At 30.1% G+C, this 26,628-nt stretch overlaps 7 protein-coding genes across 12 annotated transcripts in view; 5 read left to right on the top strand and 2 right to left on the bottom strand.

The window, feature by feature from the left end:
- Positions 1-263: 263 nt before the first annotated feature.
- LOC124500360 (glutamate receptor-like) lies at positions 264-2,087 on the top strand. The gene is made up of 5 exons (XM_047064428.2): positions 264-426; positions 500-688; positions 770-1,070; positions 1,156-1,645; positions 1,736-2,087. Exons 1-5 carry the CDS (start codon positions 274-276, stop codon positions 2,085-2,087), a joined length of 1,485 nt encoding a protein of 494 aa, XP_046920384.2. The 5' UTR covers positions 264-273.
- A 459-nt stretch (positions 2,088-2,546) lies between these two features.
- On the top strand, positions 2,547-5,928 carry LOC124500364 (glutamate receptor ionotropic, kainate 2-like). The gene is made up of 6 exons (XM_075729955.1): positions 2,547-2,664; positions 2,851-3,281; positions 3,351-3,539; positions 3,602-3,911; positions 3,989-4,478; positions 4,551-5,928. The coding sequence occupies exons 1-6, from the start codon at positions 2,547-2,549 to the stop codon at positions 4,861-4,863; spliced, it is 1,851 nt and encodes a 616-aa protein (XP_075586070.1). The 3' UTR covers positions 4,864-5,928.
- Positions 5,177-7,951, top strand: LOC124500366 (uncharacterized). Its single transcript, XM_075730451.1, has 5 exons — positions 5,177-5,932; positions 5,997-6,507; positions 6,582-6,864; positions 6,945-7,160; positions 7,249-7,951. The coding sequence occupies exons 1-5, from the start codon at positions 5,177-5,179 to the stop codon at positions 7,550-7,552; spliced, it is 2,070 nt and encodes a 689-aa protein (XP_075586566.1). The 3' UTR covers positions 7,553-7,951.
- Positions 7,952-11,202: 3,251 nt separating this feature from the next.
- Abp1 (Actin binding protein 1) lies at positions 11,203-13,169 on the top strand. 2 transcript variants are annotated; one of them, XM_075730455.1, is made up of 5 exons: positions 11,203-11,424; positions 11,497-11,543; positions 11,606-11,727; positions 11,792-12,711; positions 12,766-13,169. In XM_075730455.1, exons 1-5 carry the CDS (start codon positions 11,342-11,344, stop codon positions 12,767-12,769), a joined length of 1,176 nt encoding a protein of 391 aa, XP_075586570.1. In that variant the 5' UTR covers positions 11,203-11,341; the 3' UTR covers positions 12,770-13,169. The 2 variants fall into 2 exon arrangements, with proteins under 2 accessions (XP_075586570.1, XP_046908174.2); XM_047052218.2 differs by having other exon boundaries at positions 11,792-12,707.
- On the bottom strand, positions 13,053-16,170 carry LOC124489823 (uncharacterized). Of its 4 annotated transcripts, none has more exons than XM_075730453.1 (6): positions 15,916-16,170; positions 15,177-15,845; positions 14,759-15,034; positions 14,539-14,702; positions 13,511-14,462; positions 13,053-13,450 (listed from the first exon to the last, which is right to left on the bottom strand). In XM_075730453.1, exons 2-6 carry the CDS (start codon positions 15,507-15,509, stop codon positions 13,160-13,162), a joined length of 2,016 nt encoding a protein of 671 aa, XP_075586568.1. In that variant the 5' UTR covers positions 15,510-15,845; positions 15,916-16,170; the 3' UTR covers positions 13,053-13,159. The 4 variants fall into 4 exon arrangements, with proteins under 4 accessions (XP_075586568.1, XP_075586567.1, XP_046908172.2 ...); XM_075730452.1 differs by having other exon boundaries at positions 13,511-14,465; XM_047052216.2 differs by lacking the exon at positions 15,916-16,170 and having other exon boundaries at positions 13,511-14,465; positions 15,295-15,631.
- Positions 16,171-16,338: 168 nt separating this feature from the next.
- LOC124500368 (uncharacterized) lies at positions 16,339-20,393 on the top strand. The gene is made up of 5 exons (XM_047064434.2): positions 16,339-16,656; positions 16,744-18,277; positions 18,746-19,250; positions 19,344-20,057; positions 20,123-20,393. The coding sequence occupies exons 1-5, from the start codon at positions 16,384-16,386 to the stop codon at positions 20,355-20,357; spliced, it is 3,261 nt and encodes a 1,086-aa protein (XP_046920390.2). The 5' UTR covers positions 16,339-16,383; the 3' UTR covers positions 20,358-20,393.
- A 72-nt stretch (positions 20,394-20,465) lies between these two features.
- Positions 20,466-26,628, bottom strand: part of LOC124500614 (uncharacterized) — a 65,063-nt gene continuing 58,900 nt past the window's right edge. Inside the window, exons 11-16 of one of the 2 annotated variants that reach the window (XM_075730456.1) lie at positions 24,781-24,960; positions 24,410-24,658; positions 24,268-24,340; positions 22,094-23,745; positions 21,737-22,030; positions 20,466-21,676 (exon numbers count right to left, since the gene is read on the bottom strand). In XM_075730456.1, the coding sequence (XP_075586571.1) occupies positions 20,961-21,676; positions 21,737-22,030; positions 22,094-23,745; positions 24,268-24,340; positions 24,410-24,658; positions 24,781-24,960 (3,164 nt within the window). In that variant the 3' untranslated portion in view covers positions 20,466-20,960. The remainder of the gene's footprint in view (positions 21,677-21,736; positions 22,031-22,093; positions 23,746-24,267; positions 24,341-24,409; positions 24,659-24,780; positions 24,961-26,628) is intronic. The other variant, XM_075730457.1, reaches the window with a different exon arrangement.

Raw genomic sequence — 26,628 nt, forward strand, 5'->3', positions numbered from 1 at the left:
TCAGCATATCAACAAATATCTTTAAATCTAAAATACCTTTATCGTAATGTACTAATAATTGTTGATCTTTCATTTTTGAATGAATTTCATTCAAATATTCAACAATTTTTGCAAATTATACAAAATATCTATGTTAAATGTGTTCACTGTGTTCCAATCATTCTATTATTTCGTTATGATTATTTATTCAATTATTTCTATAAATGGTTCAGTGAATTTTTCAAACAAATGGATCAAAGATTTAGTTGTACATTAGTATCATATCCGGATACAATGAATGTTATACATTTACGGCCAAAGATTGATGGTTGCCATCAATATAATGGTTTATTATGGCCAAAAACAATGAATGATTTTCGTCGTTTACGCACATCGTCATTGAAATGTGATCTAAATCAAACCGACATACGAATTGTTCTTAATAATGTAGGATAATTGTTTTGATAATTGATAATTATTATTTATTCCTCTTTTTTTTCCTTTTTTTTAATCATCCAAGTTTACACCATTCTGTGATATGATTGAAAATGGTACGGAATTACAGATGACAACATCGGTTGAAAAATATATTATTGATACATTGTCATCGAAACTAAATTTTCACCCAAAGTTAATTGATGCAAAACAGAATTGGGGTAAATATGTGAATGGTACATGGACTGGATCGGTTGCATATCTTATTAATGAGGTGAAAGAAAAATAAAAATCATTTGAAATTTGACACTGAAATAACAGTGAATTTTTTTCTCTTTTTTTTTTGATCATTTAGACTAGTGATCTAGCCATGGGTTCCATATCTGTTCTACATGAACGTATACGATTCATTGAATATAGTGATATTTATATAATCGAAGAAGTAGGATTCATATCAAGAATACCGAAATTAATGACAAGAGATTGGATTGTAATTGAACCATTCACATGGACAGTATGGTTTATGATAATCATTTCATTTTTAATTATTTCCATAATTCTTTATATAATTTCTAATCATATATTTCGTGCCTCGGGTGAAAATCTACCATTTCGTTTAATTTGGTCAAAATTATTTGCTATAGTTGTCAATCAACGTAAGTTTTTTTTAAAATTATTTCGTTTGTTTGTCGAATTCATTCGGAGGAATAAAGAAAATTCTAAAATCTTATATCACAATAGAAGCTCATGTTTTACGTACACGAATGAATAAAAATCGTTTGATATTTATTTGTTGGATATTTGGCAATATGGTATTAAGTATTCTTTATTCAACACAATTCTATCGATTTCTTGCACTACATCAATATGATCGACCATTGAGAACGAATTTCGATTTGATTGATGCTATCGAGATCGGTACACATGATACGATTACACTTGAACAAAGTATTGTATTAGAATATGGTGTTAACGATAGTGATATTTTCTATGTGATTGGCCAAAATATCCAAAAAAATTCTAAACAAAATGTTCCAAAATTAGAAAGTGGATTCGATAAATTGGAACAAAATTCACGTTATGTATTGATTGAATCAAAAACGGCATTCAAATATTTGATTAAAAATTATGCACAAAAAGCGATGCTAATGAGCGAAGATAATATGGCAATGGATTTTTTAGCCATTGGTTTCTCGAAACATTCACCATTATATCCATCATTTAATCGTTTGTATGTTTTTTTTTATTTCGATTTTAATTCTTTACCATTCTCCGATTCATTTTTTTTCGTAATTCATTTATTCACATTTTAAAAAATCAGAATAAAAATATTCACTCAAAACGGTTTCATTCAACATTGGATAGATGAAGTTATAAAAAAAACAAAAACGGCTAATCCTGCAGAATATTCTACATCGATGATGGGCGCACCAAAAACAACTATCGATACCGATGGTCTTGATATCAATGATATTAAATCCATATTAATAATATGGTCAATAGGATTAAGTAGTTCAACAATAATATTATTGAATGAAATTATTGCCAAAATCATTTATTTAACAAAAAAGAAAAAAATGAAAATGAAAATGAAAAAAAATCATCAAATGAAATTCCCCAAAAAAAACAAAGTGATGAACAACAATGCAAACTCTTTGGCAACAAACAATTGAAAAATAAATTTTCATCAAAAATGTTTGAACTAATTATTTTTGTTTGTTTCACAATATATCGTAATATATTACAAATGAAATGTACGAAAAAAAAATAAAAGAAAATGCAAATGTTCTTTCGTTTTTTTTGTAACTATAGTTCATAATCAATCAATAGATTTAATCAATATCCAGTTTCAATAACTGTCAAAGTTATTTATTTTCTCGTTTCTCATTTGCTTTAGATTCCGATTAATTGCTTGAAACAAAAAAAATTCTTTTCCCAGTTTTTCCATCATATATCTTGTTTTGCTATTCCAGTTTTTTTCATCATTTTCGTTGAACCTTTTAATGTTAATCTTGTGTTTCACTCCAATGTGTACTATTTACTGTTTTCCCATATTCAGTGATATTGAAACGAATGATCCAATATCTTTTTCACCCAATTATATATTTTGTTTGATGATGATCATTCGAAAAATGAATAAACAATTATTATTAACGATTCTATCAATTCTATTATCATCGTCATCATTATTCATGATGATAATTGCCGTTGATTGTATTCTATCATCAACAGAATTTAATCGTTTCTATGGTGATCAAAACATCGAATCTTATCTGACCAATATGTGTAGAAATTTCGAAACAAAAAAATTGTATATTGTTCTTGTAGATAATCACAATCATTCAATTGACATCGATAATAATAACAGTGAATTTTTAAATTTAAGAAATTTTTTCATTAATAAAAATTGTCCATATGATTATTTTGATTCATTAGAATTGGCCCAATCAATTATAATTAGTGAACCAAAATATCGTTATCGTAATGTATTGATTCTGATCAATTCATTTCAATTATCGCCAACACAAATACATCTAAACATTCGTGAATTGTTTGAATTGTCTCAAAACCTTTATCTTAATTGTGCAAATTGTGTTCCAATGATTTTTCTATTTCATTATGATATTCATTCATTATATAATTGGTTATCTGAAGCAATTTTGTGGCTAAATCAACGATTTAGCTGTACGATTGTATCTAGATTTGCTGATTCTGAAAAAGTATTACATCTAAGACCGGTAATTAAAGGTTGTCTTGAATTGAATGAAATTTATTGGCCAAAATCACAACAAGATTTCGATCAACTACGTATATCACCATTACAATGTGATCTCAATCAAACCATTATAAATATTGTTATAAATGATGTAAGCAATGATTGTATGATTTTAATTTTCATTCACCACCCCATTAATTAATTATTTAAATTTTTCAAGTTTAATCCATACAGCGATATACTTGATCGTGAAACTGATATTAAATTTGGTCCATCTACTGAAAAAAATCTTATTGAAATTTTAATGATGAAAATAAATTCTCGTTATCGATTAATCGATGGTTTTCAGAATTGGGGTAAACATGAAAATGGTGTTTGGACTGGATCTGTTAGCCATCTGATTAATGGGGTTTGTGATCACTGGGTTTTCATTCAAATAATTTGAATTCTTATTTTTGTTTCAAAATATAGTCTGCTGATATAGCGATTGGTGGTTTCTCCATCACATATGATCGATCATTGGTCATCGATTATAGTGATATAACAATGGTTGATGAAATTGCATTTATATCACGTATTCCAGAACTTCGATCAAGATCTTGGCTAGTTATTGAACCATTTTCTCGTTTACTTTGGTTCATAATATTTATTTCGTTTATATTGGTTTCGTTAATATGTTATTTAATTCCAAAATGGGAAATTCATGACAATGATGATGATGTTTCTGTACGATATCGATCAATTTTGTCGAAACAACTATTGGCTATCATGGTTAATCAACGTAAGTTTTAAAAAACGTTAAAATAATTTATTGCTGAATTTGTTAATTTTAATTTCGCCATCTTTTCTATAATATAGAGGCTCATGTTCTGATGTTAACATCATGGAAACAACGTTTAATTCTTATCGGCTGGATATTATGCAATATGGTATTAGCCATTTCATATTCAACTGAATATTACACGTTACTTGCACTAGTACAATATGATGATCCATTATTGACTAAAGATGATCTGATCAGAGTAACTCAAATGAATAGTCATCATTTTTTCACACTTGATGGTAGCGTTGTAATGGATTTTAAAATCATTGATAGTGATGGTTCTAAGATGATAAGCAGAAATTTAGAAGAAAATGAACGCTATAATGTTATGCAACTGGAAGAAGGTTTCGATAGAATTGCTAATGATTCTCGATTCATATTAATTGAATCTAAAGCATCATTTAAATTCCTTATAAAAACATATGCACAAAAAGCAATGCTTATTAGTAATGATATATTGGCAACTGATTATCTTGCTATTGCATTCAGAAGACGATCACCATTTTTTGATTCATTTAATTATATGTAAGTAATTAGTTTCATTTGATTTAATCGTTTTTTTGATTTTTATTCTGTTCATTTCATTTTAATGATTAGAATAAGAACATGTAGCCATTATGGTCTTACGCAATATTGGCTAAACAAATTGATTTTATTCTCTGAAACGGCCAATGTTGATGAATATTCCATTTCATCCATTGGAACAGCAGCAATAAAAACAACATTAACAACCGATGGTTTAAAAATCTATGACCTTGGTTCTATATTTATCACCTGGTCGATTGGATTATCTTATTCATTCATTATATTATTGGGAGAGATTGTTATGAAATTTATAGTCAAATCGAAGAAACAATATCAATCAACCAACAATAAAAAAATGAAATTAACAACAATCATTAATATATGACATATATATTATATGTGATTGATAGTTAATTGATTCATTATATATGCTATTGGGTGATTGACGTAAATGAGAATGTGGCAAATATTTTTTTTTCGATTCGAATACTGAATCTATCAATTTTTCCCATCATCACCATTTATCATAAAATGTAAAATTTTTTTTACCGTATTGATTTATCTATGAAATCAATATTCATATAATGGAATCGGATTGTATTCAGCAGTCATGTTTGTGGAATTCGATCATTTTACAACACCAATAGCTATAACGTAAAACGTATTTTTGTGAACTGATGATATGATTGCTTATAGAAATGAAACATTTAATAATCGCGTTCACCATTTTGATTATTATTGTGGCCATTAAAAGTCCTTCATCATCATCAACAATACATACACAAGATAAGATTTATCTTGGTAATAATTCCTTATGGAGTTATATGGAAGAATTATGTGGCCGAATTCATTATGATGAAAATATTATTATAATTTTGGTGGAAAATTTCAATTATTCCTCTCGAACATCATCATCATCATCACCATCTTCAACTATAACATCAATCATGAGGACAAGAAATTTTCTTGAACAAACAAATTGTCCATTCGAATATTTCAATGGCTCAAATGTACAAATGATTAATGCTGAAATGGAAATACAAATCAATAGGTTTATTAATTATCGATTATTATTCATTATTGATATGATTCCAAAAATATTCACTGATCAATTTCAATTCAATGATCTATTTTTATCATTGGACAAAATTTTCCCCAAATGTACAAATTGTTTTCCATTCATTATATTATTTCAACAATCTATCGACGAATTATCAAGATTAATGGATAAGAATTTTATTCAACAATTGAATCGAAAATTTCGTTCTACACTTGTATCCATTATGGGTCATAATCATTTTCGAGTGATTCATATAAGACCAATACTGGATGGTTGTCTACAATATCAAGATCAAACATTCAAACCGACAACCATCGATGATTTTAATCGAATGCAAAAACCATATACTAAATGTAATCTTAATCAAACAATGTTGACTATGGTCGTTAATAATGTATGAATCGAAGAAATTCACAAATAATTTATTAACAAATTTTTTTTTCTCATTACATTAATAGGTTAGTCTATTGTGTCGTATAGATAAAACGTATATACGTGATAACAATGGTAGTGAAATTGAATTGTTTAACTTGAATCCAATCTATTCGGTTGATTATCATCTATTGGAATTATTGCAAAGAAAATGGAATTTTCGTTATCGTCTATTATATGCTGAACAAAATTGGGGAACATGTCATGGTAATAATACATGGAAAGGTTCAATTGCTTATCTACTTAATGGTGATGCTGACATCGGTATTTGTGCTATATCACGTACATATTTACGAAATAATGTCGTTGATTTCAATCAATTTTCCATGATGGATGGTATAGGATTTATTCTAAAATATCCGAAAAAAACATCAAAACAATGGCTTTTAATGAAACCATTTTCATGGCAAATATGGTTGATGATTATTGCTTCATTCATATTGGTTTATTTATTTCTACATTATACTGCCCATAAAATTGGTGAACTATTGACCACACCGATTATTATACGTTTATATGCTATTTATCTTGCTCGAAGTATAAAAACCAATGATTCACACAAAAGATCATCATTTTTAATTTATTCGAATTTGTTTTTCTATTTTTTTCAGCCATGAAAGTACACCATTTGGAACCAATTTGGATTCGTATTACATATCTTAGCTGTATGCTATCGATGATTGTAATGACAACATTATATTCAGCACAATTATATTCATATTTACAATTAAGTAATCAGGAAAAACAAATTGATACAATCGATCAATTTATTATTGCTATACGTACAAATACTTATAGTCCACTTTTTGTTAAAAATGGTAACTTACGAAACATGATTCTTCAATTGGATATGAAAACCGGACCATTTTATTGGATAAGCCATTATCTAAAACGGTATTTTTTTTTAAATAATTTTTTTGGCTCTAGCTAAACTTTATGATAAATTTTTACTGATTTATAATTAATAATGACAGGAATAATGCCATTAATATTGGTAATTATATGGAAGGTATTGATTATATTCAAAAAAATCCTCGATACATTCTCATTGGTAATAGCCGAATATTGGAATTATTACGAAAATCATTTGCACAAGAACGTTTATTACTTGGTTCTGAACTATTGGGCATCGATATATTAGCATATGCATTTCAAAAAAATTCACCACTTTTAAAGCCATTTAGTGAACAGTAAGACAAGAAAAAAAAATATCATTAAATATTCTTATAATTATTAATTGATAAATAAATGTTTTGTTTTTGGACACTTTTTTTTCAGAATAATGACAATACAAGAAATGGGATTAATTAATCGATGGCTATGGAAAGTTAGTCAAGCCATTAATATTGCCAATCCTAGTGCCTATTATGAATCGATTAGAACAAATAATCGTTTTAGAACTAATGACGAATGGGAAATGATGCAACTAATCGATTTCGAAGCCTTATTCAATAGTTGGATTTTTTTCATTGTATTTTCTACATTTGTTTTCATCATTGAAATAACTGGCCAATCATTTTATTGTCATTTATATCGAATGACAATCGAAAAAATAATGAATTATATTATCGCTAAATTATAGCGAAGAATTTATTATTCATTATTAATTCATTAGCAATTCCGATGTCAAATCAATATGTAAAACGAAAAAAAATAGCGGAAAATCACAGTTAAAAGAATTATTTGAAAATCAAATTTGTCCTTGAATTCTATAATAAGATTGACGGATCGATAATTTTTAGTTATAATAAATAAATTTCCTTGATAAATCTCACTGTCACACTGTTTAGCTTGAATTATTCATGAAATTCTATGCTGATCATATGATTCATAAGAATGATCTCTTTTTTATATGTCGCAAGTTTTGTATTCTAGTTTGTTATTGATATCGCTATTCACACCACACACACACACACACAGGAAGATTCTTAAATGAAAGAAAAATGTTTGACCATAAAATTAAATTATTGGTGAGTATTTTTATCATCAATCATTTATCATGTTTCACAATTTCGAATCCAAAATTCATTGGTGATAAAAGTTTTGGCAGATATCTACACGATTCTTGTCAAGCGATTCATGATGGTAAAAATTTTCATCTGAATTTGATTGAAAATTTTCAATTTTCCAATACAACTTCATGGATGGAACCAAAAAGTTTAGTTCATGAATTTTTAAATCAAATAAATTGTCCATTTAAACATTTCACCAACATAAACTCGAAAGATTTATCGATTAAATTGAATAATCAAACTAAACTAATCGGATATTATGGTTTTTTATGTATTTTCGATTTATTACATCAATCTAATGACCTGAATCATCATGAATTTATCGAACTAATCATGTCATTGGAACGTGTTTATGTTCGATGTATCGATTGTTATCCATTGATCATATTAATTCATCCTAAATTATTGCAACAATTAATCGAATGGCTAATTGATAGTTTTCGATTATTTGATCAAAAATTTCGTTGTATATTCGTCGTAAGTGATTACATACTGAATGATGATTATGATAAAAATCATCAAAAAGTTATTCACGTTCGGCCAATTTTAGATGGCTGCCATATATTCAACAATGTTTATTATCCTCGGAACGAAAATGATTTTAATCGAATGAAAATTTCATATCAAAAATGTAATCTAAATCAAACAATAATTAGAGTTGCTGTGAATGATGTAAGTTTTTTCAAAAAAAAATGATAGAATTATGAATTTTATTCTAATATTTTCAATCTATATATGCAGATAGTTCCAATTTGTGCAATCGAAAATCGTCAAATAGGCCTGGATGGTAAAGTAACCGTGAAGATGAAGCTATCTCAATCACTTGATTTACGATTGCTCAAAATTTTGGCCCAACGATGGAATTTTCGTTACCAACTCGTTGATTCACAGCAGAATTGGGGTACTTTTGTTAATGATTCTTGGACCGGTTCAATCGCTTTGATACGAAACAATTTAGTCGATATGGGAATATGTGGAATTTCTCAAACATATCTACGAAATTTAGCTGTTGATTATAGTTTTTTTATTACAATTGATAAAATTGGATTTTTGTCACAATTTCCTTCAAAGTCATCAAGAAAATGGTTATTATTTCAATCATTTCCATGGCAAAATTGGCTAGCCATATTAATATCATATATTTTAATTTGGATTTTTCTTCATCTTTATTATTGTAAAATTTGTCCATTATTACTAATGAATCATCATCATCATCGATCACGATCGAAGGAGAATTTACCCATATCAATGAAATTATGTGCTATTTATTTGAATCGAGGTTTGAATTTTTTTCTTGAAAAAATGATCAGATTTTAAAAAAAAAAATTAATTTTCATCAATAGCAATTAAAGTTGATTGTCCAGAACCGACATCGATATGTATAATATATCTTGTTACAATGATTTCAATGATGATCACTTTGATATTATATTCGGCAGCATATTATTTACAACTGAATACATCACATTATGAAAAACATATTGATAGTGTCGATGATATCAATGAATATTTTCGAAGTGGAACACATACTCTTGTTACACGAAAATCGGATGAAAATATGAATATTATTAAACATTCACGACCAGAAAATAATATTCTCTATACGATCAATGAGCATGTAATCAAGTAAGTCAATGTTACGATTATGATATGATATTCTTGATTATAAAAAAATTATAATGAAAAATATATTATATGTGTAAAAAATAGGAATAAACCTGTAGAAGTTTTGAATGATGTTTCTGGTTTTGATCTTGTTCAATCGGATTCGAAATTTATTTTTCTTAGTACTAAACTTATATTATATTATCTACAAAGAGCATATGCACGTAAAACTGTTTGGATCGGTACAGAATCATTGAAAATGGATATAAATGCATTTGCATTTCCTAAACATTCACCATTATTGAAGCCAATAAGTTATCAGTTAGTGTTTCAAAAAAAATTATTTGGAAAAAAATTTACAATGAAATTAATTGGTCATTTTTTTTCTAAAAAAAAAATACAGAATTTTATTATCACACGAAAGAGGTTTATATCAAAAATGGATTAAAGATATTTATCGTTTCACTCCATTATTAAATCGACAATCATATCTAGAGGCCATACGATTTCAGCGAACATTTCGAAAATGGTCAACGTCATCATCAATGATATCGACATCATCACCGCCATCATTTAGTCAATTTTATGCACTTGATCTATCGGATTTTGAAGCCATTTTACATTCATGGATATTAGGCATAGCGATTTCAATTGCAATATTATTGATTGAAATTATTATATGGAGATTTCGTCAATATCAACAATCCAAATATCCGTCTAGATGAAAATAAAAAATCAAGATATAATCAATTGGTTATTGTTATTCATTACGATATAATATTATTACCATGTAAAATCATTGTCATAATTAGAAATTTGCAAATTATAGAAAATTCTGCATCAAAAAATAAATGTGTAAGAACTCATAAACAATAATGAAACCATTTTCGATCCAGATCCAAATCTGATCATGTTTGTTGACGTTTTACGGCGCATATGCACGACGACAAGAAAACATTTCCATCAATAAAACAACGAGGCATATTCTAACATACAAACACACACAATCCATATGGATGGATATATGGCGCTATTAAAGCCGGCTGTTAGGTTTGATTGGGAGGTGCCGCACCCTACGATCATTTCTTTTTTTTTTTTTGGCAGGCACATGATGTTTAGATATCATATATATGAAATGGTGAATCAATCAATTGATGGAAAAAAAAACATTTCCATTCAGATAAAGGCGCGCGCACTTTAATTTTGAATTTTTCACAATTCTTGCACACGCTCACGACAATGATGAAGATCGTCACATTGGGCGTAATGAACTTTGATCATTATGGATGTTTTTTTTTCATTGGTGGGTATGATTCATTCACCTCATAAGCATGTTTGATTTTTTTTTTGACCATCGGTCTTTTCTTTAGCATCATCTTGTTGTTGGCTCGTGTGAGTTGTGTGTGATAATCTTTGGGCGAATGGAGATGGATTTATGAGGTCGAATGTGAATCACGGCGATTCTATAGATACAATCCAGACACAATTTCTATTTCATACAGTCAAACTATCTTCAATGACTGGTTTGCTGGCATTATGCTCACTCTCAGTTCGTTAGATATCTCATCGTCTGTCTGTTGGCTAGAAACATTGGCGCTCACCAAGAAGAGAGTGGGATCAGCTCTGCAGCATTGACTATTGCTCTTTCTCGTTGGCTCTTTTTGGTTTGTCAATAATAATATTATTCCTTTAATTTAATATTGCTGCACACTTTTTGGAGAAATAATCATCATTTCTGTGGCCACATTGGCAATATGGCCATCAATTTCTACAAGAATCATGATCAAATCGTTTCAGCTTATAAAGAAGTATTGGATGCCAAATGTTCAACCAATTGGTACGTTATAGACTCGGTTATCATGCATATTGTTGATTAAAATTCATTTGTTTTTTTTTTGAATTCATGCAGGGCAATATTTGGATATGACAAACAGTCCAACGATTTGGCATTAGTTGGTATGTCAACAAAACAATTGATTCACTGATTTATTTATTGTTTATACTATTCAACAAATTAGCTAAAGGCGATACTGGTCTTCAAGAGCTTCAGAATGAATTAAGCCAAAGTAAAATCCTGTACGCATTCTGTGAGGTTAAGGATGACTCATTGAATCTAAGACGATATCTACTCATCAATTGGGTAATCAATCGATTCGAATGATCTTGTATGATTGTTTATTGATTTGTTTTTGTTCATTGTACAGCAAGGCGAATGTGCACCGTTACAACGTAAAGGCATCTGTATGAATCATTTTGCCGATGTTCGTAGCTTCTTTAAAGATGCCAATATCGTATTGAACGCTCGTCATGAAGAGGATGTCGAACCGGAAGTATTGATGCAGCATGTTAACAAATTAGCATCACGAATCAGGATCGATAAACAAACGAATGGCACACACAATCTGACTACGAATGGCAATGATAGACATGATAACAATGATAGTGATGATTTGAAACCGGTTGGCACCAATTACCAGCGAACCGTAGCTCAAAGAGAAATCTCACTTAAAGAACGGGAACGATTCTGGCATCAGCAAAAAATAGAGGAAGAACAACGATTAAAAGAAGAAAAAATGAAACAGACGGCTAATCGATATGATCCGAAAACAGAATTACAACATAATTGCCAAACCGGCCACCAAGAATCGCCAATTAAAACCAACCAAAGTCAATTGTTACGTAAAGAAAGAATGGAAGAAGCCAAATCTTTGATTTCTAAAAACAGTATAAGCAATGCACGTGCTTTTTTTGAACAAAATTCTTCCACACCCACAACACAACAACAGCAGCAGATCGATTGTCAATCACAATCGACCAAATCGGCAGCTTCAAACTATGTGAATCATGTACAATCGATGTTATTTCAAAAGCAACCCGAATCACATTCGAATAAAGAACAACAAAAACAACCAATCTCCGTTCCAAATGAAGAAGTGGATGATGTGGTAGAAAAAGTTATCGAATCCAATCAGAATTGCAATGATGGTGTTGAGGATGAATCATCCAGTGATGACTCATTTCACACAAATCCAACTGTTGATGATCAACAACAACAGCAGCAGCAGCAATATGGCTATTATGCCGAACCAAGGCAACTGGAAAACATTGAAGAGGAACAAAGTAAGTATTTACAACAATCTAATGAACATTTAATAATTTTCTTTTTTACTTTTCACAGATGAAGAGGATGATGAGGCCGAAAAAAGAAAAGAAGAATTGGAAACAGTTTCTCAAGGATTACGGGCAAAAGCTCTTTATGATTATCAAGCAGCTGATGATACTGAAATAAGTTTCGATCCGGATGACATTATTACACACATCGAACAGATCGATGCTGGTTGGTGGCAAGGGTTAGCTCCAAACGGTGCCTATGGACTATTTCCAGCCAATTACGTTGAACTGTTAGACAATTGATTGATAGCAACAAATGGCTATAACTTGGGATCAACAGCAGCATAGAATCTGTTACGACTTATTATTTATTGCTTTTCTTCATTTTTTTGCTTGTTTGTCTGTCGATTTTTTTTTGCTTCCAATTGATATATTTACATTAAATATGAAACTTTTTATCATCATTGAATATAATTCTCAATTTTCGTGACAATGTTAAATAGAAAATTCTGCCATTCATTGGCTGAAGTATTATCACTGAATTGGTTACATTGACCATCTAAAATGGCGAAAAATTCTTTCGTGACATGTCCATGCTGTAACCATTCATTAATTGACTTGTTTTGCCAATGAACAATGAGTTTTTTACTTGTACTATTAGATTCTTGATTTATTATCGATCCATTTGATGATATTTGGCTGTATTTTCGACCATTTTTAATAGTAGAAGTATTAACGGTTTCTCGTGAATTCTAAAATTGAAATCAAAATAATTCATATACTCAAATTGATGAACCGACACTTGAACTTACCTCGTGAATGGATGATCGTGTTCGATCTGACCAACAAGCATAGACAAAATGAAATTGAAGATGCCGCCAGAATACTATATTTTGATTCTGTTGTATTGCTCGACAATAGGCACCTTGTAATAGATGGCTATAAAGTATTTGAATATCAGCCTGGATGACGCGACGATAGTCTTGAAGGAAGTGATTTTCTATCCGATCGACCAGTATGAAAGCCAATAGATTGTTATACACTTGTAAACCTTGTAGGTTATTCAATAAAGTCACATTACTGGAATATTTTAGTCGGATAAAGTCTAGACAGCTTTCTAGATTAACCATTTGATCAATTTGATTCGAAATGATTTGACTTAGTTGATGTTTGCGGTCTACAACCAATTGATTGGAATCATCAATCTGGCCATGTAGTGTTTTGAATACTTTTTCATATGTTTGATGAAGATTGTCCATCAATACCGAGAATATTCGATCTGTTTGTTCACGAATCAACGGATCAGTTTGACTAGATCGACGGCTATGCGCTTTTTTGGCCAAGCGATTTAGATTCTCCAATGAATCCATATTGAACAGATGCTGTCGTCGTGGAAGCGTTTCATCAAAGTTTCTGCACATATATTGGTCCATACTACGTATACATTTGATTAGATAATCAATGGAACGTTTCGAATTGTGTGGCCATTCGGTAACGGTCGTACGGTATCCGGTCACAGAATTGATTAAAGAAGGCAAGGAAATGAGCAACAATGAAGAAAGTTCGCTCAAACAGATCACGTACAGATCTTTGTTGATCACAATTTTTCTGTACACATGTGGAATAGGTATGTATGATGATGATGATTGCAGAAATATTAGACGCTGTGATTCCATTGTATGTATTCGATTAGAATCGTTTTGTATATCACAAGCAAGCAACATTATCATGCATAAATCACTCGGTTTTAATCGAACCCTGGTGCTGCTATTTTGGGGGATGGAAAGGCAAGAAACAATTATAATATTCATGAGAAATTAGGCAAATGAATAACACTTACCTTTCATATTTATAGACTAATTTATCTCGATACAGGATGAAACAAAATGAAAACATTTCCTTATGCTGTTCATTGGTGTCGAGTTTAAGAATTCGTTCCAATTTATGTGCCAATTGTTGACAAAGTTGATTAATGTGATAGCCTACGTATAGTTTTTCAATGCTCTACAGTGAAAAAATGAAAAGTTAACAATGATGTCATGAACAAGCAAATCACCTACCTCGATCATCAATGGAATTTTCGACGAATGTTCATTCCATTGATCCAAAATGGCCAATAATGTTCGTTGAATGGATTGATTTTTAGCCACCAAATAAATACCATTACCGGCCATAAATATGGTGGCTGCACAAAATGCATTCACTTTGAATTGATACTGTAAGATGAGAGTGTTATATGTTTGCTCATCATCATGATCATCGTTATGGTCTGCATTCATTGTTGTTGTTTGATGATCGTGTTGACAGATTAGATGTATAAATATAAACTCCTGATACTAACATGATAGATGAGGATGGGATGCAAGGAGAGAGAGAAAAAAAAATGAGAAAGTGAAAAAATCGAAAAGCAAATCGAATAAAGCGAATGTAATAATTTCCAATCATCATTTCGGTTGATAACTAAGCTTTTCCATTTACATTCTTTTGAACGAGCAAAGTATCAGGTATCTGGTCGAAATGGTTTCGACGGTAATCACTATTATCATCATCATCATCATCATTATGGCCATTGCATTCACGAAACAAGGAAACGTACGGAGTTAGATAAACGGAAAGCCAATTATGGACATTGTGACCATCCTCATCATCGTCTTCGTTATCATCACCATCATCAGCACCGGATTCAGGGTCATAAACTATGTCGCTCTGGTTATTGATATCGGAGAATTGAAGCAGGATTTGTCGAAATCTTGAATCACAATGGCTAAAGATGAGATTGTTTTTCGGATCAAAAATGACAAACGAGCTCATCGTTGTTTGATATAATTGAGGAAAAAATTGTTTAGCAAACAAAACCAGTGTCGGTCGCTTTATTATCCACTCATCATTTGTTTGTTGTTCGACATGATGCTCGACGTATCGATCGGTTGTATAGAAGATTGTTTAAACATGGCTTATGCATAATCAATACGTGCAACTAGGGCTTAAGATGTTGTGTTGTTATTGTTTATGATAATGATGATGATGATCGTCGATTAGATAATCGCCACTTTTGGAAGCCAGCAATCAGCTCAGCGGCAAGCAACACTACTCATATTAGACATTGCATATTTGTCATTCATACGGTTCTTAATTGGCTTCGCTTGACTGAAATAATAATAATAAACAAAAACACATCTTAAAGACACAATCATGTTCATTCATTCGAAATTCTTACTTGTCATGCAATTTGTATATCATCTTCGACCACATGCATGATTAGATCGAACTAAATTGATGATGATTAATTGATGTTGTTCAACCATTGTATTCCAACACGAGACCATTGACGTCAATGAAAAAAAATAATCATTTTTATCAATCAGATTGAATCAGACGATTTTTTTTAATGATCATGTCAAAAATCAATAACGGATTAATTTAGCCATCTGAAACGTTACATTACAGCATCAATCAAAAATGCCAAGCAATGGTATGGATTTTGTTTTCAGTAGTTTGATTTTTTGGAAATGGCATTTTCTGGATTTCATTTTACCATTTTTTCACTATAGATGGCGATATAAACTTTGATTTTCCTTCGTTTTTTCAGAATTCGATCAATTCATTCATTTTCAAACAATTCACTTTAGTTGTTAATTTATATATTGATTTGAAAATGAAAAATCAATCCAATCATATATGAAACATGGAATGTGATCGTCTATTCAAACAAATTATCCATAATTATGGCCATCAACTACGATATGAATGTCGAACAATACGAACGAAGCTGAAATACATTTTCACCAATATAATCAATTTAAGGCAATTAATTCAATTAATACATCGTGATTATCGTCGATCAAAATGTATAGCAAATAAAAATCCGAATCAATGTCGTCGATATTTACAATTAGCCAATCAATTATTCTATTATCGGCCATCATCATATCGTAAATGTTTAAAATATTATCATAAGGTAATATAATAGATAGGATTATTGGAAAATCAATTTAAATATAACATTCTTTGATTTTTTTTATTTGAAAATTCTACCCACAAAAAGGCATTGCTAGAATGTACGGATGATACATTGAAAGCACAAATTTATTATTCAATGGCTAAATTGTTTACATTCCAATCGAATGGAAACCGAATAAATGGACAACAACAACAACAACAACAACGATTAGCTTTACAATCAATCAATCAAGCTATCAAAATTCTTGAAAATTCATCCTCTTTATTCAACGATGAACTATTGAGTGAATGCCGTGATTTTTTCAATAAACTTTGTCGACAACATGAAATCGATTTAATCGCAAAAAACCGGAATTTTCATCTTGGATTTCGATTTGAATTTGATGAAAATTGTTCAATCTTTTATGATAATCATAAAGGTCGTTATTTGAAATCATTATCAGAAGCGAAAAATATCCCGTATGGTACACACATTATTCGCGAACGTGCCATTTCAATTATTCTCGATTCAAATCATTACCACCGTTATTGTTTTCATTGTTATCGCCAGTTGTCGACCATTATATTCATTCCTTGTCGCCAATGTCGTCAAATTAGATTTTGTAGTATAAAATGTGAACAAAAAGCCAATACACATCAAGGTATACATCGATATGAATGTCATCTAATAGCAATATTACAATCAAATCATTATGGCTGGCATTTATTTCGTATGATACGATTGATTGGTGGATATAGAAATTTTATCAAATGGTCCATTAAACAACAGCGTTGCCACAATGATGATAATGATAATGAATTATCGAAAAAAATTGTACATCGTTATGATTCCATTTTCAATGCAGGTACAAATAATAGTAATCAGAGTTATCAAGAAGAAAAATCAAGTGAACACAAACCATCGAAACACAAACAACAAAAACCATATTACAATCATTGTTTGATTGAACAAATGAATCAATTTCGATTGAAATATGAAGATGACTTTGATAATGACGACCAAGGAATCGACAAAAATAATGAAAAATCGAAAAAAGGAGGACCGACCAATTGGTACCGACAATACAATGAACAAAAACATTACGATTCGACGATAACAACCACCGAACAAGACCTAGATGTTGATGATGAGGAAAATGAAACGAATTCATTGAATTATTATTGGAAACTTTTATCATTAATCGATTCATTTCGTTTACCAGACAGCAACAACAACAACAACAACCAGGAACAGAAATGGAATTCTGAAATGAATTCATTTGGAACGGTGGCGACAACAACGACGACATTCAAAAACAAAAACAACGACAACATCGATTATGATGATGATGATAAATTTGATTCAACATTAATGCTATTGTTATGGGCATTGAAAATAATTATAATGACCACTATTAATATTAGCAATGATGATGATGAACGAAATCGACAATTTGATGAAAAAAAGTACAAAATTTCAGCACCAACAACAACAATGGTAGTCAAAATAAGACAAAACGAAAACATGGACCATGTTGTTAAAGGCGATGATGATGATAAACAGCAAAAATATCAACACCAACAACAACAACAACAACAAAAACAAAAACAAAAAGAAGAAGATTCTATTGAAAAAAATTGTTTGTCATACAAAAGTTATAAGTTAGAGTCTATACTAGATAGAGAGTTTCCTTTGATTCATTCATTTTTGTTATATGATGGTGTTCATTATATAACTTGAACACACAAATGTTCCTGGAATATATACTCACACACACACACACATAGTAGGATGAAATGAAAATTAAATCAGAATTGTGAATGTTGAGGAAAAATCAAAATAATTGAAAAGAAAATTGAATCCCCTTGTGTTTTGTTTTAAGTTTGAAGTTTTTTGCTGTTGATATTATTATTTCTTCTTGGCAATAACAACAACAAAAAGATATGGGTGTTTTATGAATGAAAAAAAAATGGAAGGAACATCATCATACACCACACATATACTAACACCTACACATACACACACCCATGCTTTCTTAGTTTATTTTTGATTTTTTTGTTGTTGTTGTTGTTACTTCGTTCTAATGTTTCTTTATTTTCTTTCATAGTTTTTGACAATAAAATCAAATGGCCGAATAAATTTGCTACCGATAATGACAATAATGATGATGGCCACTACCACCACCAACAACTACACAATGATGGAACTAATAATAATAATGAAACTATTGCAAAAAATCAATCAAAAGAAAATGGTATCGACGATTATATTATTACTTTTGATGACAATGATGATGACATTATTATCGCCATTGTTGACAAAGCATTTGATTTGATGAAAAAATTTTCATTCAATTTATTCGGTTGGTGTTCAGATCTGGCCAATGATGATGATGATGAAAATGTTTTTGTCACTTCATTGAACAATAATAATAATAATGATGATGATTCTGGCCATTTAATGGTTAATAATCAATCAAAGCCAATGATAGAAAAAATGCAAATAATTGGCAATTGTTTAGGCTTATGGACGGCAATGATCAATCATAGTTGTGATCCAAATGCCTATTGGGATATTGATGATGGTGGCTATATTACAATCACTACATCCAGGTATGTGATTGATCATTGATCAATTCATTTATTTATGTCATTCATACTTTTTTCTGCATGTATTATTTTTTTTGTTAAATTCATTATTTATAGTACAATTAAACCAGATACTGAAATCAACATTTCCTATGGCACATATGCGAATGCTTATAATTTTGATGAACGACGAAAATATCTTTGGAAACGTTATCATTTTCATTGTCAATGTCATGCATGCATGGAACAGGAGGAACAACAACAACAAAGCGGTAATTCTCTGTTAAATGGATCCATTGGAAATGATGATGATGACAATGATTTACCGCAAACTTATCCTACTGGTATTCAATTTGGTAAATGTTTATATTGTAAACAAATTGATGGAAAAAACTTTACCGAAGGCGGTTTTTCAATAATCAATGATGAACAACTTTACAACAATCAACAATGTATGTTATGGAAATTTTTTTATCTACATTATTGTCAACATTACGGCGAAAATACCGGTGATAATAACAATGATGACATAGTGGAAACTATCGGCAATTTTCTATTTGTTGGAAAAAATTCAAATTCTAATTTGCTGCATCAACAACAACAACAACGACAACAATTTCAAATGACAAAAAATCGATCAAGAATAATCTTCTTAGCAGCCGAATATTTAACAATGACATTCCCGAAAAATGATAACATTAGTGATGGTGATAGTAATATTCGATATTGTCATTGTGATAGGTTTATATTGTCATATAAATTGATCATGGAACAATTGTATGATAATATTTTTGAAACATTTCATCATTATCATCATCAACAACAACAAAGGTATATTATTTGTTGATTGATGTATGTGTCTTACACATTTTTTCTCACATATGTTGGCTGATCAGACGAATCCTATCACTAATGGTCCGATTATTCATGATTTCATTGAAAATTTTCATTCCTGAAAACAATGAAGATGGTATTAAAATCAATGATCTACATTTTAAAATCACCAAGCTTTATGATCATCTATTTATAAATCATATGCTTAAAATGGCCAAATCATCATCAGAAAGTAGCAGTAATGAAATGAATGAAGAATTTCTGAAAATAATACGATTATCTATGAAATTTGATTGATTGTGATTTTACATACGGCACTTTACTTACGGAAAATTCAAGTTACAAACAAAATACCTGAAATGAAATCATAATCATAATTATTATTATTATTATTAAATGATTTAATGTCTGTATATATTTATATTTTATTCATCAATATTCAATAGATAATAATGTACAAATAACAATTGTTCTTTAAAATATACAATGAACAAGGAAAAAAAATACATATTATTCAATATTTACATAGAAATTCTTTTTTTTTACATATATCTATTTAAGATTTAAGAACATTGATTATCATCACCATATAAAATTGTGATAGATATTGAGATCAACGAAGAAAAAAGATGACAAACAACAACAACAACAACAACAATAATGATGATGATGATGATAATTGATTTTTGTAGAAATAAAAAAAAATTCTTTTCGTTTTCATCCTTTTTTAATATAGGAACAGATTTTTTTTTCTTGAAAAACAACAAATAAAATAAATAATAACAAAGAAAATGTTATGGTAAATAAATATTGAAAAACAACTTGATAATAATGATTCTTTTTTTTCTCGTTCTCGGTGGATTGTTTAGTTTTATGTGATATGTTTTTTTTACTATTTATTTAGCAAAGACTTTCAAATCCATCCGATGATGATGATGGAGTTATGTTTAGTTCATCATCATAATTGATGATGGTAGCTGAACAATTATCAATAGATGAAATCGGACGATAATACCTAGGTTTCACAATGTTATGCTCATTTCGTGCTATGGATTGTAAATGTTGTTGTTTTAATTGCTCTTGTCGTTGACGAAAATGAAGAAATTCTTGCCGTAACGCGAGACATCTTCGTTCAATATCTGTAATGGACATATTTTTCGGTGCACGATATGAATAATATTGTGATGTTAATGATTGTAATTGTCTCGTTGGTGGTAAAGTTGGTATGGCAACCGGATTTGATCTAGTTCTTTGATGATGATGATGATAATGGCCAGCGGATTTCAATTCTTTATGATCAAATTCATAATTTTCATCTGCTGATATATTTTCTTCCATCGATTGATGATGTTGAAAATGTTCGTCAAATTGATTAATACGATGTTCTTCTTCAGCCGATATACCTGAACTTTGTCCAGGTGAATCATATTGTGCCATAGTAGATTGTTGATTGGAATGATCAACAATTTGCCGATTTTTACGAGGTGGTGGTCGAGGTGGTTGTTCCATTATTACGTTATTATGATGAGGTATTGTTCGATTGTGAGGAACTGGTTGATTATGATTGTTTATTTGTTGACTAGATGATGGATGATATGTTTTCGTAAGCGATCCTCCTATAGCGGGAAAAAGGACTAAAGTTAAAGTTGCAAAAACATATTGATGATAATTCAAACCTTCAAATGAATGTCTATATGGTGAATCACGATTAATAAGTAGATATTGTCCACTACGAACTTTTTCTACTGCACCAAGTAATTTATCTCGAGTATAGCCAGTTGTTGATGATTTTTGTCCGTCTGATGATGATGATGTTTGGCTGCTGTTTTCAGTTTTATCCGTTGTTTTTTGTTTATTATTACGAGAATTTGGTTTTGGTCCAAGCGTTTCCGTAAGTAAATGCCGTGGAATAGGTAGATTCTGATATGGACTTTGATATTTTGTCATCGTTCGTGGTGATCTTGGTGGCACTGTTATGTTAATGCAAATGAATGTAAATTATTAATGAAATGGTTCGAAATTCTAGAACTTACGTTTAAGTGGAGGTTGTGATGGTTGAACTGTTGAATAATCATAAATAGCTTCTGGTACTGGTTCCAATTTCGGTCGTCTTGATAGAATCCAATTTCGTTGCATTATCGGAACAGTTGCCCTGAACAGATTATTGTCAGATGAAGTTGCACGATGAAATGGTTGATTATTTGGATAATTATAAATCGGTTTCAATGCCGGCAATTCTCGAAGATGTTCCGAATCGATCGGAGGAATAATAGTTTCATCTTTAATCATCATTTCAAATTCTTTCGGTGATTGATGACGATGATGATGAAAACGATTATCACCTGGTTGATAAATACTATTGATTGGCTGTTGTTGTTGATGGCAATGATGTGTATTATATGGATGTGGATGATAATAATAATGATGATGGTGATGATGTTGTTGTTGTTGATGGTGACCACTACCAACAATACTATTCGATATCATCGATATCGAATCTGAATGATGATCTGAATGATTTAGATGATGATGACGATGAACAGGTTTAAATAAATAATCTGAAGTCATTATATTATGATGATCGACATTGGTACTATTATGATTTTCGATCCAATTAAATGATTGCTGTGAAAATGGTCGACATGTTTGACTTTGACCACTACCATCACTACGGAATGAACCACGTATTGATGGTGGTTGTTGTTGAAATAATAATAATGATGATGCTGAACGATCATTTTGTTGATCATTCGAATCAATCATTGTTGATGGTCGTTGTTGCTGTTTATCTATCATCATCATCATTGAAACATGTTCCATATTCATCATAGGATTCCGTCGTCTTGGGACGGATAATGATCGTGATTGAAATGTTGGTTTACATAATGTATATGATTGTTGTTGTTGATGCTTAATCGATGTGTGATTGGTGTAGCTGTGTTGGTGGTGGTGGTGGTGTTGGTCATCATACGTGGCGATAAAGGTGTTGCCAGCGTTGTTGTTGCGGTTGTTTGGTCGATCGATATGCCAATATTGTTGTTGTCCATGATTGTCGACGTGATCGGTAATGTTGTTGTTCCCGTCATCATCATCATTGCTGTTGTCGTTGATGAACTTTCTGTCGTTGTTGCCGTATGGGATGTGTATGTTGGTGATGGTGTTGGTGTTATTGATCCTGGTTCTATATGATAATGATGATGGTGATTGTGGATGTGGCTGTATGGTGATCGTATCATGGTTGTTTGATGATGATGATTGGATTGCATTGGACCGATGCCAACCATTGATGGATAACGATTGTTGTTGTTGTGTATTAAAACATTTGGCCATGTGGGGGTTTGTTGTTGTTGATGATGATTGTCGGCCATGTGTATCATACTCGTCGGTAATGGTGGTATTACCGGTGCAATGGCCATCGAATGTTCGTGATTGTTGTTGTTGTTGTTGCTGCTGTTGCTGTTGCTGTTTATTGATGATTGCTGTTGTTGTTGATGATGTATTGTTGGTATTAATGGCTGATCGCTGCCAGTAGTCCCTGTAGTATTTGTCGTTGTAGTACTGTTGTCCAATGATGCTGTCGCTACACGGGATATATCTATTTTTGTTTTTTGTTTTGTTTGACAATGGCCATATATTTAAACGATGAATATAATCGATCAATATGTTTTTACTATAAATATTATTACTACAAAAATAAGTGCAAAAGTGCGAAAGGAAGAAAGGTTTGTGTGGTTGAATGGAAAACAAAATAAAACAAAACAAAACGAAACAAAAAAAAAACATAACCGAATTTTGGTACGGGTAATGCAAATATTTTTCTATATTCAAAAATCATGCAAAAAATTAGTGTGTGTTTTTTTTGGGGGGGGCAAGAATAAACTGGAGATAGAGAGAAAAAAAAAAAGAAAAAAGCTAACCCATAGAACCGATTGGCATAGATAGATTGATCATAAAATCAGATGTAGCTATTAAAAAAAAATAATAAGATAAGCATTGTTATCGATATGCAAAAAGGACAAAAATGAAATGGAAATCATGTTCGACACACAAAAATACCTTGTGAATTTGGATCAAACATTTCAAATCTTTGATATTAATTTTAGACAGAAAGTTAGACAGACAGATAGAGAGAGAGAGAGAGAAAGAGAGAAAAAGATAAAAAGAAAGCGAATGTGAATTGATGTGAAATGTATCCAAAAGTACTTACTGTTGTTTGGAAGGCATTGAATTATCATTATAACAGGCATTACCATTCACTGGACATGTAACCATTACATAGGCTATAAAGAAAAATATACATTCAATGACAAAATCATTTTGAATTATTTGTTTTCTTTTTTTTTACATACATTTTTCAATTTTTCTTCGCTTTTTTTTATTACAAACTTTAACCATACATAATATTAACACAATGGACATTGAAAAGAATATAAAACCACCGATTATACTGGCAATCATTGCACGAAAATGTAACTGTGAATCATTGTGATCATAATCTTCAATATTCACTTCAATCATTGGGCTAACTTCACCAACACCAAGTATTGAATAGGCCCAAACACGGAATATATAATGGCTATTTGATTCAAGTTTTTCAACTATAATAATAATAATGGGAATAAGAATAAGAATAAAGAAAAAAAAATTGAATAGAATTTCATATTGTTTGAAATGAAATTGAAAAGAAATATTGAAAATGTGAATGGTGATTGAAACTTACAAAGATATGCTGTATCATAAGGAATAGGATCGGTATACATCCATGAATCATCATCACGACGATATTCAACACGATAATAGGCAACGGCAACGGTTATATTTAATGGTGGATGCCATGATAATACCCATCCTTGTGCCATACGTTGAAATGTTAGATTCCTTGGTGCATCCGGTTTTGGTCCTTTTTTTTGTTGTAAAGAAAAAAAAATGTATTCATTTCAAATTCAATACAAAAAAAAAAAAATAGAGAAAACATATGAATGTGAAATTGATTAATTCAAATCATAGATTTTTGCAATAATAACGATGACGATGACGAGTGTTAATATTTTTGATTGAAATTCAATAGTAAATGTAAGTGTTTGAAATATATAATGAATTATTATACCAACAACAAAACAGAATTAGAATAAATATATATAAAATAATAGACTTTTTGCCATTGCCCTTGTAAATCTTTTTATACGTTTCGTTTAGTTTATTGTAATAGTCATTCAACAATAAGGAAGAAACTTTTCAAAAAAAAAGAATCATCATTTGAATTTGAAAATTTGGAAAAGTAAAATCCAAGAATTGAATGAGATGAATGTATAGTGGAGTGATGGGGGGAGGAAGGGAATGAGAATTTTGCTCAAATTCAGAATACCGAAATTGATAATACATATATACATTATTATTGTTATTATATATATGATTATTATGATAACAATAATATAAATTATTCAAAATTTCAGAAGCGAATCATATGTGAATATATGAAATGAACAAAAAAACTTTCATCATTCATTCATTCATCCATCCATTTATTCAGTCATATCAATGAATTCAACAAAAAAAAAACTTATTTTTAAATTAATTAATTATGCGTATATATACATTTCAATATCACTAAAATTATTATTATGGTTTAGATATGCAAAATACAGTAAAAACAGAGTTATTATCATTATTTGAAACTAATTCAAATTATATTCAAATTAAATTGGAAATAAGAGAAAGGTTGTTGTGTGCGTGTGTGTGTGTGCGTGTGTATGTATGAGAGAGAGAGAGAGAGAGAGAAAGTTTAAAATTTCATCGAAACTAAAAACGACTTTTTCTCAGAAGTCAAAAGCATTTGTTATTGAAAAAGTTTTCAGTATTTATCGAAAAATATGCCACACACACACACACACACACACACACAAACATGAGGATTAAAACCTTTATATTATATTATGATTATGATTAGAATCATATATTGGACAGAATTAACAAAGTATAATAAAATGAATCCAAAACAAAAAGAAAGAAAGTAAGAAAAGAATTCAAACAAAAACAAGTTAATCCATCAAAATGATTGGTAATCGGATTATTATGGTTGTTTTTATTTATCATCAATGATGATTTCTAGTATCATCGAATCATCATCATTATTGAAATTATTTCAAGTTTCAATTGAATAAACAAACAAACAGATAATAAATACAGAGAATATTTTTCTTTTGAAAAAAAAGAAATTTAAATGAAAATTATCATAATAGAATAAGTATATGAATGAATAAATTATAGGTAGTTTTTGGAAAAAAAAAGTGTGAAAAACTTTTAAAACTCTTTGAACAACAAAAATCTGAATGTTTGAATGAATGAATGAATGAATGAATGAATGGTGAAATGAGTGAAATAAAAATAGAAAAAAATTCAAGCAAATCTTATGGGAACATTTTTTTTTCTCTTTTTACAATTCTAGTTTGCAATCGATCAATGTTGATTTAGTTGATAATATAGTTTATCTAATTCATCGTTTCATACATGAAAAAAAATTCCAAAAATTCTCAAATGAATAAATGCCACGTGACTGTGTGATGATGAT

The sequence above is a fragment of the Dermatophagoides farinae genome, chromosome 4 (genome assembly GCF_024713945.1).
Source record: "Dermatophagoides farinae isolate YC_2012a chromosome 4, ASM2471394v1, whole genome shotgun sequence".
Lineage (NCBI taxonomy): Eukaryota > Metazoa > Arthropoda > Arachnida > Sarcoptiformes > Pyroglyphidae > Dermatophagoides > Dermatophagoides farinae.